General features: G+C 43.1%; 1 protein-coding gene across 6 annotated transcripts in view; it reads left to right on the forward strand.

Annotated features, from left to right (window-relative positions):
* The window catches only part of PBX3 (PBX homeobox 3), a 416,653-nt gene that overhangs the window by 302,036 nt on the left and 99,012 nt on the right, over positions 1-15,605 (forward strand). For all 6 annotated transcript variants that reach the window (XR_014964693.1, XR_014964699.1, XM_085613810.1 and 3 more), the window contains exon 4: positions 5,979-6,169. Coding sequence is in view for 4 of the 6 variants with exons in the window: in XM_085613810.1 (XP_085469936.1) it covers positions 5,979-6,169 (191 nt within the window). In the remaining 2 variants the exon portion in view is untranslated. The remainder of the gene's footprint in view (positions 1-5,978; positions 6,170-15,605) is intronic.

Below are 15,605 nucleotides of genomic sequence, written 5' to 3' on the forward strand. Positions count from 1 at the left end.
AGCAGGTCCAGATTGTGGGTGTCAGTAGCTTTCCGAAGTCCGTGAGTGAGCCATTTTCTTCCCAGATTTTGAGGCCTTTTCTTCCAGCAACACCCAGTTCTTCATGCAGCGTCATCTTTGGTCCAGGAATGTCCTGAGGAGGTGGTTGTTGAGGTGTCAGATGTATCCTGTATACTAGCCAGTGACAGGAGAAATTGTACCCCACAATCCTATTTTCTTGCAGTCCCTCTTTGCCTCACTTTAAAATTATCCACGAACCACTGTTTCAAGAAGTCAAAATCCATCTGCCACAGAACAGGCCTGTCTTCAGCTCCGTAGCTACTCCCCCATTTAGATCAGCTCTCCTCCCATCTGACACGGGTGAGGGGCTCCTACAGTAGCAGCTCCTGGTGGGAGTGCTGTGGATCGGTGAGGCGGGGCGGGAAGGGGCAGGGTGAGGGTTAGTAAACCACGGAATACGGCCGAACGGAGGTAAGTAGATAAATAAATAAACAAAACGAATTACAATGCTCACGCTGCATCGTCATTTGGCGTTGCAGTGTGCGCAATGTAAATCGTTTTATTTATTTATTTATGTACTTACCTCCGTTCGGCCGTATTCCGTGGTTTACTACCCCCCACCCTGCCTCTCCCCCGCCCCGCCCCACCGCCCCGCAGCACTCCCACCAGGAGCTGCTACTGGGCTCCTGTGAGTGGCTAGGAGAAGCCCTCCTTGGCATTTTTATGCTAAAACGGTAGTGCTTGCGCTGCCCTTTGTTCTGCCACTGTTCCCGCCCGCTCCCAGATAGCTAGTTCCTACTACGTGAATAGACATGAACACCCATTTGCTCTTCTTGGCCCCAGAGGCAGGCTACTGTCAACTAATATTTTACAGCCTTTCACACAGTCTTTTCAAACCCCATATTTTACGAGGGAGATGTCACATTCATGTTTTATTTTTCCTAAACCTTAAAATTACATAGCAACACAAGGCAACAAAAACAGCTAAACATTACCAGAATAACACAACAGAAGTAAACAACAATATTCCACAGTACAAGACTTTACAACACAGTAAAACAACAAACCGAAAACATAGTACCCCAACATAACAAAACAACGCAACAATATAATAAAATAACAATACCCCACAACAAAACAGCGCAAAGTTACAATTGTGTTGGGGTGTTCTGTAATTGTGTTAGATTGTGTTGTGGTTTTTATGTTTTCTTACAACGTAGAGTATCATTTTGTTGCTTTGTGTTGGTATTGTGTTGTGTGTTGGTCGTTTTTTATTGTATTGTTGTATTTTGTTATGCTATGGCACCCTTCTTCTTTTGGTGTTTTATTTTCAATAAACATTGTGATAAACATCATTAAAAGATGCATTTTCCTCAATGTTATTGCACAAAAATAAATGTGTGATATAAAAAATGGCTCCAGCAGTGGATCTTCGCTTCACATGCCTCAATCCTTCCCGTCATAGTAACTTCAAAACAGCATTGCATTTCTGAAGAGGGCCTGCACGTTCTTAAACAATGCTTCTTTATTAATACAACCACCTCATTGACAAACATTTGAACTTCAGCCAATAAGTTGAGAGCATAAAGAACACCATTCCTGAAGAGGCCACCAAACCTCGTATTTCTGCCACAGGTTATGTTTGAAGGGACATCCGTTGAACTCTGTTCAAATCAGACGTTATGTTTAACACCTTTATTTTACCAACTCGGGGTAGCCTTTCTGACTCTCAAGGGTTCTGTCAGCAGGGGTACGAATATTATATTGCCAGTGTCAGATTCTGCCATAAAAAGCCTCTGTGTTATTTGGTAATCAAAGGCTACTTATTTTGGACCCTTGTAAGGGCTTAGTGTTTTGCTCATGTACTTCTCACAAGGCCAAAACTGCAGGATCTGCAGCTATTTTTCTTCAAAGACATCATATGACAGAGATGGGTCACATTTACTGCAGTTGGCCCCAGTCCATTTCCTGAGGTATTTGTGTCACCAAGAGATCATTCCACTTGCCAGCTTTAATAAGCGCATCAGCATAAAGGACCGTGGCATTATGATCATGGAAAATGATTTCATGGTGATCTATACTCAGGAGAAGAGGAGTACCAAGAACATCCCCTGGTATGGGTCCCTACAAGATCAGTTAGGCACCTTCAACAAGTACTGTGGGCAATTATTTCAGCTTCCCAGAGCACCTTCATGAACACAAGCATCACACCAACCACCTCCATTGCAATTGCAGTTGCCACCACCACCACCTCCTCAGCCACAACCTTTGGCCCAGCCACATCAACCACCTCAAAACTGCAGCAGCCCACAGAGAAGACACCGGTCTCTGATGCACATAGAAACCATCCACTCGTTGCTTGAAAGAGACACACCAGAAAGTGAATAAGAAGAGAAGAAGACCACAAGGACGTACCATGCACAGTATGTGCAGAATGGGATGACTGTTGTGCAAACCACTAACCTATCCACTCGGCCGACTGTGGATTTTCCACTGAAAGACATAGCTGGTTTGCATTCTCTAACAGAAAGACCATCACATTGATTTGAACTTATGGTCACAAGCAAAGAAACAGATTGCTTTCTGTATAGTGATCTGCCACACAACACCATCAGATCCAATCCCATTGTGGACCACATATAAAAAGGAGGGTCTTGTTTGTTTTCACTACAACAATAGCAGCACTAATACCATGCCTTGATGAAAAAAATATAAGGCCTGGACAACATTCCAACAAGTCTCAACTTACAGCCTTAAGCTCATTCTGTACTGATGTGGGTGACACAAGCAACACCCCAAAATCCTATTCCCCTTGCACTGCACCCCATTATAGGGAAGTAAGACAGCTAGACAACACCAGAAAGCGGGTATCAGTCTAACTCACTTGTAATTCGAGGCAGATATGATAGACAGATGCGGTAATACTTCACATCTTTTGTGGTCCTCAACCATGAGGACATGCGGGCAGAGACAAAGGCAATCTTAGGAGAGAGTGAAAGGGCTACCTCCATTGTAACTGGTTGCGCCATGGACATCACCACTGCTGATTTCCATAACTTGGTGGAACAGTGGTCGTGCACAAGCAAGGCTGACTGTGTTGTAAATGTTTCAGACTGAAGATCTAGAGCAGATTGCTGTATATACCATTTCATGGTCAATCACTCTTAAAGAGGCGTGTAGACAAGGCCCTTCTGGGTATCAAAATCGACAACGATGCGGCCTGATCTCTGGGAATACTGCATCAGCAGCATCTGTAGCCCTGTCATGGTTTCAGAGTTAAAGGTCAGCCATCATATCAAGGTGAATATTGATGCCAGCCATACCTGGTAGAATTTCAGCTATGTCACTAGTCCTACCTCCAGCACCAGTGCAGCGCTCAGACTCCATTGGCCTGTATGAAGCAGGCCCTGCCTTGAAAAGGTGGAAATAGTCCAAGTCTCATAATGATGACAGAGGACAGTGACTTACGTTAGGCACCAGCCAGCCCACCACAGTACGCCCCATTGAGCAGGCCCATGGGAGAAATTCAACTTTCCTGAAGGAGTGGCGTTGCATCACGATTGATCAGTGGGTCCTCAGTCTATTGAAGTTTGAGTGCATGCTAGAATTCATTAATAGGCCTCCTTAACTCCTCCATGCATGAAAAAGCACCAACATCTTGGCCTACTGCAAGGTGAGGTCCCCTGCATAATTGAGAAAGGAGATCTAAGCCTGCCACACATCCCAGTGAAACGCATGTTTTTTCCTGGTCAGGTAAAATTCCAGGGAGTTGAGTCCAAGTTTCGATCTTTGCCAGCTGAGGGAGTACCTCAGAAAGCAATCAGTTTGTGTTGCTGTAAGAAATGCTTCATTACATCTCTGGACTTGCTCGATGTTGACTTCCACATGCTCAACACATAACCAGTTGCAATTCGAGGTGCGAAGTGTGGGTTGTAATTACAGGTTCAAGGAAGTTATGTATAAAAATATATGACATAACAAGTGTATTTGTGGAAAGCATGCTCACTCCTAGGCGATGTCTTGGCGCTATTGACATATACTATATGTTTATTCTTACCCAACGCAATGGTTCTCATTTTATTGACCTCTGAAGATTGAAAGTCTGAGTGGAGCCACTGGAATGTTAACTTGTGATCAAGGGCTCAAACACAGGCCCCTCAAGTGAATGCATTAGTCCACAAGCCCAACACATGTCTGGGGTCTAGCTATATATACACACTAGTGGATGCTCGGTCTCTGTGGTTCATTGTCACAAGACAAAAATATTGGACCTTAATTCTAGTTACACGTCCGATTTATGGGCCGTCCAGGCTTTGTACTTTATACTATGTGACCAGAAACCCTCATTAGCAATATTAGACCTTACCGCTCATTTATCTCCACCCCGCCAAATACACTGAATGCGGTCTTCACGTTGTTTTTTTCATCCTTCACTAATAACTATCAGCGCCTTGTTGACACATTCATGCCTGCTTTCTGTGTGTGCATCAATCCAGTTATCTTGTTTTTCCTTTCAGCACATATGCCCATCTATCAGCCGCTGCGTGAAGTGTCATGAGAAGCGTCAAATACAAAGACACTGTTATTATCATCATTCTAATTATTATTGGTATTATTATTCGTATGGATAATAACAATAATAATATCATTATTATTATAAGCATGGATTCAAGCATCATTTGCAGCACAATGAGAGTGACAGTGAGGCACATGGGTTCAGGACACAGATCTTCAAACTAGGAGCGGGCCTTCCTTGATATGGGGAGGTATGGCTGCCAAGCTCTGGCCAAGAGGAGCATCATGCTTTGATTTAAGTTTAATATATGAGTGGCAGTGGCTGCTCTGTAATGGGCCATCACTAATATCTTTTGTCATTTATATCCTGGCTGGGAGGATGTGCCACATAGAAAGGACCCCAAATATTCCTCAACCGAGCCCCCCTCCCAATAACCCCCCCTGTTTTTGATAATCCGTCTGTGAATGCATTTTTACACTTTACTAAGGCCTGGCTGACCAGAATAGTATATTTGGCAATGCTGTATCTGATTGCATCTTTAAAAGGTATAACAGAACGTAAGTGCAATGTTTAAATATGTTTAGACATATTTAAACATTGTCAATGTAACAGAATAGAATAATTGTGAAACCTTGTGGGAAGGCACAATGATTTTGTTTTGTAAAAGGGGGACTCTGCATTAAACAGTTGAAAGACCACTGGTTTAGGGACACACTTTTTCGATTTGGCAATATTTCCCACCTAATTTGCCATTACTTTCCATGGTTAGTGTGCAAGCTTTCTGTGTGGTGATGCATTGAATCCTTGCTACCACCAATTTCAGAAAAGCCCTCGGCATTTTAAGGGCGGCTCCTTCTTGCTCAATCCTTCTGGGCAACCGTTTTCTTTATTTAGATAGATCAATACATTGTTCACAGTTTGCACTTGAAAAACGCCAATTATAAGATTTAATGTTACATATGATAGTTAATTTACCACAATCCAAGAAGTATTAAATATGAGCTCTTTTTCTTGAACCGATATGGTTTACATAGTGCATAACCTAGTGCACAATACGATATTACACACAGTTCACCTTTGAATAAGGATATTGTGCAGGTAGTTAGCCACACGGGTTGTTATCGCGACTATTACACGCATTAAAGAAAAGGCAGGGTCTTAATCCCATACAGGTCTCCCATGTTGTAGCCAGAGCAACTTGAGGATGGGTGGATAGGAGTGCAATTCAATATGTATTTTCTTCTTTCTCACAAAATAGTAATGGTGGTACCTTATTGAAACCAGTCAGTGAGCAGAGGTTTGGGGCAAGCCCTGCTCATGCTCTGTGGCCATGTTGACTGTCACAACATTAATACAATTTCCAATCAAGGTAAACTGTTAACTAGCTTCATGATTCAAAGGTGTACATTGCTCTAGACTTTTTTCTTGCTGATGTATTCTTTATTTTTGTATTTATGTTTAGGCGTGCAATGAGTTCACAACGCATGTTATGAATCTGCTCCGGGAACAAAGCCGGACACGTCCCATATCTCCGAAAGAGATTGAAAGGATGGTCGGGATCATCCATCGGAAGTTCAGTTCTATTCAGATGCAGCTGAAACAAAGCACTTGTGAAGCAGTAATGATTCTACGATCGAGGTTTCTGGATGCCAGGTATTTAAACATTATTTACCCATCTTTGATCTATTGAGTAAATAAATTCCCTCCCTAAACCAACAGATGACTAGTGCGCCAGTTGATATGCGGGCAATGTTATGTCATGTTACGTTGTATGTTACATCAAGTACATTTGTTTTGGGTATTGACATCATTTGTATGGTCCTGAAGCCCTGTGAGAGTAAGGGTGCCCTGTGTGGGTCTGAGATTCGCATTGACTAGAGTCAACGTGGTCCTTTTGACTTCTATTTGGGCAGTTGCTCCCTAGAGCCTGTTATGGATGCAGGTAGAGATGTACATGCATGGATGCTGTTTGTCTCTTTCTGCTGGGGAGTGTTGTTGTTTATGACTCGGCTTCAAGTGGTAGTTACTTTTCGAGGTATCTTTGCTCTTGTATAGCTTTGAAACCATTCTGTGTGTCTCTGGGTGGGGTGGGTTTAAGTTAACTTCTTGAAGATTGAGATGTAAATTGGAAGGTGCAGAACCTGAATGGATCGACCATTGAGGTGGCATGTGCTTAGCTAACTATGTGGCTTGGAGCTGTGTTGCGTGCATAATAAGGTCAGGAGTTGTGCTGAATGTGCACTATCCTTTTAACATAATATGTAACTTACTTAATCTGTGTGTGCCATTGTGATTGCTTAGCTAGCTTAATGACTTTGAACTGTGTCTGTGCATAATGGTGCCAGAACCTGTAGCTATTGTATACTGTTGTTGTGGTGTGATGTGTGAGTTTTGCCTTATCCGGACATGCCACTGAGTTGGGACTGCTAAGTCAAACATGGTGTGCACATTATGGTGTCTGACGTTGCACCTAATGTGTATTGTTGTAGTGTTGTATGTGGGTATTGCTTGATCCACATGTGCCACTGAGGTGCTTAGCCAACTATGTGTCTTGGAGCCATGTTATTCACTTGCTGATGCCTGCGGTGTTTGTGGTTATTGTTGGGTGGTAGGTGGTATTACGTGATCTAATTTTGCCCCTGAAGTAGTAAATGTTCAGTAAACCAGAGACCTTGGAGTCAAGTTGTGCTCATAATGGTGTCTGATGTGTGCTGCCTTAGAGCAATTCGTCAGTCACCTTGATATTACCATTACTTATATCGGTTTAACATAACTCTACTAAGCACGTGTTCTGAACTCAGGGAGAGTGTAGTGGAAATGGAGGAAATGTTTGAATCTTGCTTACCTTCAGGTGTACCTGCTGATGTCTCCTAAACGCATGTTCTGCTGTCAGGGACAGTGTAGTATAGAAAGTGTTTGAGTGATGCAGATCTCAGTGATCTCCAATTATAAGTGAAGTATAAACTCTACTACACACATGTTCAGTTTCCAGGGACAGTGGAGTGTAAACGAGGGGATGTTTGAGTCATTCAGCTCTCACTGAGCTCCAGTTATACCTGGGCAACGAAGTATAACTACTACACACATGCTCTGTACTCAGGGACACTGTAGTGTAAACAAGGAAATTACATGTTTGAGTTATGCAGAACTCAGTGCCCAGTTATATCTGGGCTATGAAGTATAACTTTACTACTCACACGTTCTGTACTCAGGGAGAGTGTAGTGTAAACAAGGAAATGACATGTTTGAGTTATGCAGAGCTCAGGGAGCTCCAGTTGTATCTGGGCAATGAAGTACAACTTTACTACTACACACATGCTCTGTACTCAGGGACACTGTAGTGTAAACAAGGAAATGTTTGAGCTATGCAGAGCTCAGTGAGCTCCAGTTGTGTCTGGGCAATGAAGTATAACTTTACTACTACACACATGCTCTGTACTCAGGGACACTGTAGTGTAAACAAGGAAATGTTTGAGCTATGCAGAGCTCAGTGAGCTCCAGTTATATCTGGGCAATGAAGTATAACTTTACTACTCACATGTTCTGTACTCAGGGAGAGTGTAGTGTAAACAAGGAAATGACATGTTTGAGTTATGCAGAGCTCAGTGAGCTCCACTTATATCTGGGCAATGAAGTATAACTTTACTACTACACACATGCTCTGTACTCAGCGACACTGTAGTGTAAACAAGGAAATGTTTGAGCTATGCAGAGCTCAGTGAGCTCCAGTTATATCTGGGCAATGAAGTATGACTTTACTACTCACACGTTCTGTACTCAGGGAGAGTGTAGTGTAAACAAGGAAATGACATGTTTGAGTTATGCAGAGCTCAGGGAGCTCCAGTTGTATCTGGGCAATGAAGTATAACTTTACTACTACACACATGCTCTGTACTCAGGGACACTGTAGTGTAAACAAGGAAATGTTTGAGCTATGCAGAGCTCAGTGAGCTCCAGTTATATCTGGGCAATGAAGTATAACTTTACTACTACACACATGCTCTGTACTCAGGGACACTGTAGTGTAAACAAGGAAATGTTTGAGCTATGCAGAGCTCAGTGAGCTCCAGTTATATCTGGGCAATGAAGTATAACTTTACTACTCACACGTTCTGTATTCAGGGAGAGTGTAGTGTAAACAAGGAAATTACATGTTTGAGTTATGCAGAGCTCAGTGAGCTCCACTTATATCTGGGCAATGAAGTATAAATTTACTACTACACACATGCTCTGTACTCAGGGACACTGTAGTGTAAACAAGGACATGTTTGAGCTATGCAGAGCTCAGTGAGCTCCAGTTAAATCTGGGCAATGAAGTATAACTTTACTACTCACACGTTCTGTACTCAGGGAGAGTGTAGTGTAAACAAGGAAATGAGATGTTTGAGTTATGCAGAGCTCAGTGAGCTCCAGTTGTATCTGGGCAATGAAGTATAACTTTACTACTCACACGTTCTGTACTCAGGGAGAGTGTAGTGTAAACAAGGAAATGACATGTTTGAGTTATGCAGAGCTCAGTGAGCTCCAGTTGTATCTGGGCAATGAACTATAACCCTACACACACGTTCTGTACTCAGGGAGAGTGTAGTATAAAGGAGGGAATGTTTGAGTCATGCAGATCTCAATGAGATCCAGGTATATCTGGGCAATGATGTATAACTCTAGTACACACCTGTTCGGTACCCAGAGACAGTGTAATGTAAACAAGAAACTGTTTGAGTCATGTAGATCTCAGTGAGCCCTGTAATAAGTGGGCAATGAAGTATAACTCTTCTACGAATGTTCGGTACTCAGGGACAGTGTAGTGTAAACGGGGGAATGTTTGTCATGCTCTACTACTGAGGGAGAGTGTAGTATAAAGGGAGGAAATGTTTAAGTCGTGCAGTTCTCAGTGAGCTCCAGGTGTATCCGGGCAAAGTAGTATAACTCTACTACACACATGTTCGGTACCCAGGGACAGTGTAGTGTAAATTGAGGGAACATTTGAGTCTTGCAGATCTCAGTGAACTCTAGGTATAAGTGGGCAATGAAGTATAACTCTTCTATATACATGTTCTGTACTCAGGGACAGTGTAGTGTAAAGGAAGGAGTGTTTGAGCGACACAGATCTCAGTGAGCTCCATGTATATCTGAGCAATGAAGTATAACTCTACTATATACATGTTCTGTACTCAGGGACAGTGTAGTGTAAAGGAAGGAGTGTTTGAGTGACACAGATGTCAGTGAGCTCCAGGTATATCTGGGCAATAAAGTATAACTTTATTACACACAAGTTCTATACTCAGGGACACCGTAGGGTCAACGGAGGGATTGTCTGAGACAGGCAGACCTCAGTGAGCTCCAGTGTTGATGGACAAGTCAGGCTTATGTCTGTGAAACCATGAAACAGTAACAGAGTATTTCTCTCAGCTGGTAGCCAACCACTTTATACATTTATACGTGCAAGCACTATGTAGAAGAAGCACTGTTATCACCAGCAGTATCCTGGCCACATTGATCATTGGCAGGCAATTACAAACGATCAGTTACTAGGCTGGCAGAGCACACAAAGCAACTGCAAAGGTAAATCTTGCAGATGCACATTGCAAAGTGCTTTTTCTCAAATGAAACAGGGTAAACAGCACTAAATGAGCGGAAGGAAAGTAATGAGATAAATAGAGCCTTGGGGAAGGAGTTTGCAGGTTATATGATGAAATGTAGTTAGCAACAATGTAAGAGTGATGGGGCATAGCACAGCAGGACTAATGCTCTGCTGCACATTGTCCTTAGGCGCGTGCATTCGGATTGCAACCCAATCTTCAGAGGAATGAAACTTTGCAGAAACTATTCAGTAGGCACTTTTGAAGAACCTTATTTTACACCGTACACAAGAGCCTAAAACAAACATGACTAATAATACTTCAAGGCAAAATTAATCCATCAGTGCACCTGCAGGAATCTAAGTAACTCTAACTAGTCCTCCTGCTTCATCCTTCATACCCTCTCACACCCAGAAGATCTCTGCCGCATAACCCCAGGGCCCCTCCAATCATGTAAAGCGGAATATCATTCAGCTACTGATCAATAATATCTTACAATCACCTTCCTCCTGTCAGTGTGTCCCTCCCATTCTCCTTCTTTGTGCCCCGTCTACCTCTTCTCCATCCTTGCTTGCCCGTCCTTTAAACAGTTTGCCACAAATAATACTTGCATTGTTTGCTATTATCAGTGTGTAACTTACACCCTTTACCTCCTCTCTAGCCATGCTCTTCCCTCCTTTAAACAGATTACTACAAGATTCCTTGCATTGTTTACTCTTGTCATTGTTTATCTTGAAACCGATTTTTAGCTGCGGCCCGTGCAGGTAAGAGCTGTGGGGGGTTTGACAGACGACCACAAGAGAAAGTTAATTATTTATTCAATTATCACTCGTGGTCGTCTGTCGAATTCCGCCCCCCCTCCCCCTAATCCGGCCCGACCGCTCTTACCTGCACGGGCTGCGGCTGCTGATTTTTTATCAAATATGTGTGCTGCCCCGAAAAGCTGTATTCCTGGCATTTGCTGTGCATCAAAAAAAGTTAAATATTAAATAAGTAAATAAACTCTCCTAAATACTCTTGTAAATGGTAGAATTGGTTTTGTGTGTACTTCCTCTTAGTTCTCTGTGCCCCAAGATTTTACCTAGCAAGCTAGATTCCAGGCAGCAGCATTTTATCAAAGAGACACTCACCTGTCTAGTGTGTGCCTTCTCTTATTCCCTTGATAACTGGATTCACTTCTACTGACAGCAAGAAAACATTCACTGCATAAAGTTTCATCAAAATGTACCTATGCCATAAGAAGTCATATTAAGGATTCAATTGAAAAAGGCAGGCCAACCATTAGAAAAAGATCGCTGAATTGCTTTCAGCTCAGTTTAACTAGAAGTATCTAGCTCTTTGCCTGTCATGCACTCAAGTTTGGATAGATACTTCTAACAACAGATTCCTCACCTTTAGAATATCCCAGATGCCAGACTGGATCCTGAAAATTCCCACAGCAAAGGCTCCTGCGTGCTGGCAGATAGTGAAATGTGTCTCTGCCGTGTTCTTGCATCACCCCAGAAGTGACAGAGCGGGGTCACATATAGGTGCCACAGCTGCTCTCTGATATCAGCTCTATTATTTCAGTGCCTGTTGACGCAGTTCCAGAGCTCTGCTCCCAACTTTCTCAAGTGACTCCAAAAATGTTTTAGACTGTGCTAGGCCAAAATGTCTCCTCCGAAGAGGACAGTATTCAAGGTGTGCCGCAACTGCAGGAAGCCAATGTCGGTTATTGATCTGCACAACATGTATTTTTGGTGCCTGGGTTCTGATCGCGACTGAAAGGCATGTGAGAAATATGTCCTCATGCATCCGAAGTCGATCAGAGACGAGGGGGCGAAACTGTATGCCGCCAAGCATAAAAAGAGGCCTCATTCGAAAGAGCAATCTTGCTCTTGCTCTAAGTTGTTGGCTGCTTCCACGCTAAGTCCCACTTCTATTTGATACCTCCAGGGAACTCTTAGTCCAAAACCCCCTTACGTACAAAAAAGCCAAGCAGGACTCAGCCCCATCCTGCACTGAAAATCAGGAAATATGTCACGAGGACGAAACTCAAAGGGCCCCTTGCCTCCACCCTCTTCTGAATCCAATGCATGTTTCGAGCGAAGTGATGCCAGCCCCAGCCAGTGCATTTTCCAAGAAGCAACCAGTGGTCATTCAATGAGATCCTTAGCCTACTTCATGACTCCAGTGTTGCCAGAGGCTGAAGGGCCCTATTCAGCTCCAAATTACACAGTCCAAGACATTCAAAACATTCCCCACTACGCTGATGATGGTGAGGAAGCAGACAACCTGATCCACCTTCATTACACCGATAAGGACTTTACCTAGACTTACAGAATGCCAATGGGTTAGACACCTCCCCAGATACCAAACTTGACTCACCACCTGATCCGTCAACAGAAGAAAGTGCCTCCTTTGCAGAAGAAGTGCACAGAATGGCAGAGGAACTAGATTTGCAACTGCCTGAAGTTGAGACCAAAGGCACTTTGCTGACTCAAATACACCAAACTGGGCTTTTTCAGAGCCTTTATTGTCAGTTAAGAAGGCACTCACTGATATTCTCAAAGTCAGTTGGTCAAAACAATTCTTTCCTCCTTCAGTGGTCAACCTATGGCCAGGTGACACAAACCAGTCTCTGGTGACCCTATTCGTGACAAAATACACTATGCCTGAAAGTCATGTAGTGCAGGCATCAGTGAGTAAGGCGATTTCAAATGCCTTTCCCTCAAACCCCACTGATAGGAAATAAAAGTGTACTGATGTTTTCTGCAAATAGATATTTCGGTTAGCTAGCCTGGTCCTTCACTCTTTGAATGTGGGGCGGTCTGGGCAGGTACACCCACAATTTGTGGCATATTGCCAGCAAGATGTTGCCGACTTTCCTCGAAGAGAATCTATTGACGCGACGATTCAGGATGGACAGGATGCAGCAAAATTTGAACTACCTAGACAACAATGTTTTCGTAGCCTGTTCTATCGACACCAGCACCCGCTTGGATTAAAAAAACTAGATTTTTGGGAAATCTCCTGGTTTCCTGCATGGACATGACCATTGACACATATAGACTTTTTTGGGGACAAGGCTGATTTGGTGCTAGAGCAATTTAAAGATCGTCATACCACAGCAATAATCTTGGGGTTATTGTGGCCAACTTGCCCATTCTACTAGAATACAGGAAATGTAAGGGTTACAGCAGAGGCCTAGCTTACTGACACCATCAACCTTCTCCACAGGTACAGCATCTGTCCCAGTCTTTTCAAGGCATTAGGCTTGTTGCAGTCACACCCATTCACACCAGTAGCAGCGGCATTCATCTATCCTCCCCTGGTGCAGAGGCCCCAAGCTGCTTCGATTTGTCCTTGCGGACCCAGAGCTAGCTGACAGGGGGCAAGATCTGATAATTTCTCCCAGTTGGAAATCCATCACATCAGACTGATAGGTTTTATAGATTGCTCAAAGAGGCTACACCCTACCTTTACCTTCTTCCTTGCCTCATATTTCTTCCCACCAGGGCTAATTTTGACAGACCATGCCTTAATCTTTATGCATTAAGTCAACCTCCTGCTGGACAAAGGTGCAGTCGAAAGGGTGCTGGGCTCTGAGAGGGCCAAGTGATACTATTCTCTCTACTTCTTAAGTCGAGGAAGGATGAAGGCCTTGGGTCTATACTGGACCTCTGGTCATTGAATACCTTTCTGAGAAAGGACAAGTTGAAAAAGCTCACTCTGCAACAGATCCTGTTTTTTCTGCATCCTGGAGACTTGATGGTATCTTTGGACTTACAGGGTGCTTATTTTCATATATCTGTCCTGCGGTTACACAGAAGTTATCTACAGTTCATTGTGGAGTTGGAGCTCGCTCCACTTTCGCTTACTGCCATTCGGCCTTACTTCGGCTCCTTGGGTGTTCACAAAAGTGCTGGTGGTGGTTGTAGCTCACCTTTTGAGGTCGGGGATAAATGTATTCCAGTATCTCAATGACTGACTGCCGAAGGCAGGTTCGCCATAGTCAGTATTAGAACACCTCCTGATTATGGCCGCCCTCTTGACCTCTTTGTGATTTTGTATCAGTGAGTCGAAGTCCCACCAGATTTCCGTCTTGGAGTAATTCTGGGCACAGTGGTGTAATGGATACTGGATACAGGGCCTTTCCACCACCACAGGCAGTCCAGGACATTGAGAATATGACTCAAATTTTCTGTCTCAGTCCTGGGTCTTGGTGAGATTGGTTCAGAGGTTTCTTGAGCTCCTAGACCTGTACATTCTGATTGTCCCTTACACCAGGTGCCACATGTGGGCCCTTCAATAGAACTCTAGGTTTCAGTTGGCCCAACACCGAACTGTCTCTCCAAATACATCTAGATTTCAAGAGACTTCTTGTTATCTTCTGTGATGGCAGATAAACACCAACAGACCTTCCCCTTCCAGACTTCATGATTGTGACAAATGACTCACTGCTGTGGTAGGGGTCATATGAGAGGAGTGGAGATCAGAGGTCTCTGGGGGGCAGGGGAGTACTCCTGCACCTGAATCTCTGAAACCCACATTCCATGTGGGGCGATTGATTGGCGACAGCTGAGTTTTGCCTCTTGAAATAGTGGATATTGTCCATGGAGCCAGACGTTCTTCAACAAAATCCATTTAAACTGGATGCTGGGTGAGTTTGTTTCCTCCACCTCTGAGGTAGAGAGCCTTCTATGGTAAAGTATAGGGAGCTTTCCCTTTACTTTACCATGCGAACATCTCTGCGCAGATTGTGGAGATCTCCCTTTGGTAAAGTATAGGCAACTTTGGAATATACTTTACCATTCAGAGATCTCCGCCCCCACTGAGCAGTCTCTCTAAGTAAAGGAAAAAGTAAAAAAAGTTTATTCAACTAGGAAAGATTTTGTTAAAATATTTTTCATGTAAAATAGTGACATACACTATTTGTATATATTTATTTTTAAAATAAAACTAAGAGAAAAGGCTGCAGTGCTATTAACTGCATTTTGAAATAAATTTTACATTATTTAAAATATATTAAATTACATTAAAATTCTTCTTCTCAAGGTAAAATTTAAAAAAATCCCACCTAATTTAAAACATTTTGTATGCACTAATAATTCCTAAACGTTAAAGTGACCTATGTGGCAAGGGGGTTTCCTTGAACGTTTCGCAAGATATGGACCCCATGGTTACAGTACTATGGGTTGTAACTAGGACCAGAGGGAGAGGGACCGGATCTGGCATTGGGAGAACAGGGAAAAGAGCCTTAAACCCCGTATTGTCTGACCTACTGTGGGTAACGCTGGTTGACTCTAATGTGACCCTCAGCACATGTACATCTGTAACATTCTGTGATCTGATTGTGCTCTCTTTCAGACGAAGTGTTGTACTATTCTCTGTCTTATACCATTTGTCAGTATCTGTTGATTATTTGGTCTCGTGCACTCGTGATTTTTTTATCTTTTATGTCAATGTTTAAAAGCAAGCAAAAAAAATATTTTAAAAAAACATCCTAAACGTTATGTGTAGAATTAATG

This window comes from Triturus cristatus, chromosome 1_2, assembly GCF_964204655.1.
Source record: "Triturus cristatus chromosome 1_2, aTriCri1.1, whole genome shotgun sequence".
Taxonomy (NCBI): Eukaryota; Metazoa; Chordata; class Amphibia; order Caudata; family Salamandridae; genus Triturus; species Triturus cristatus.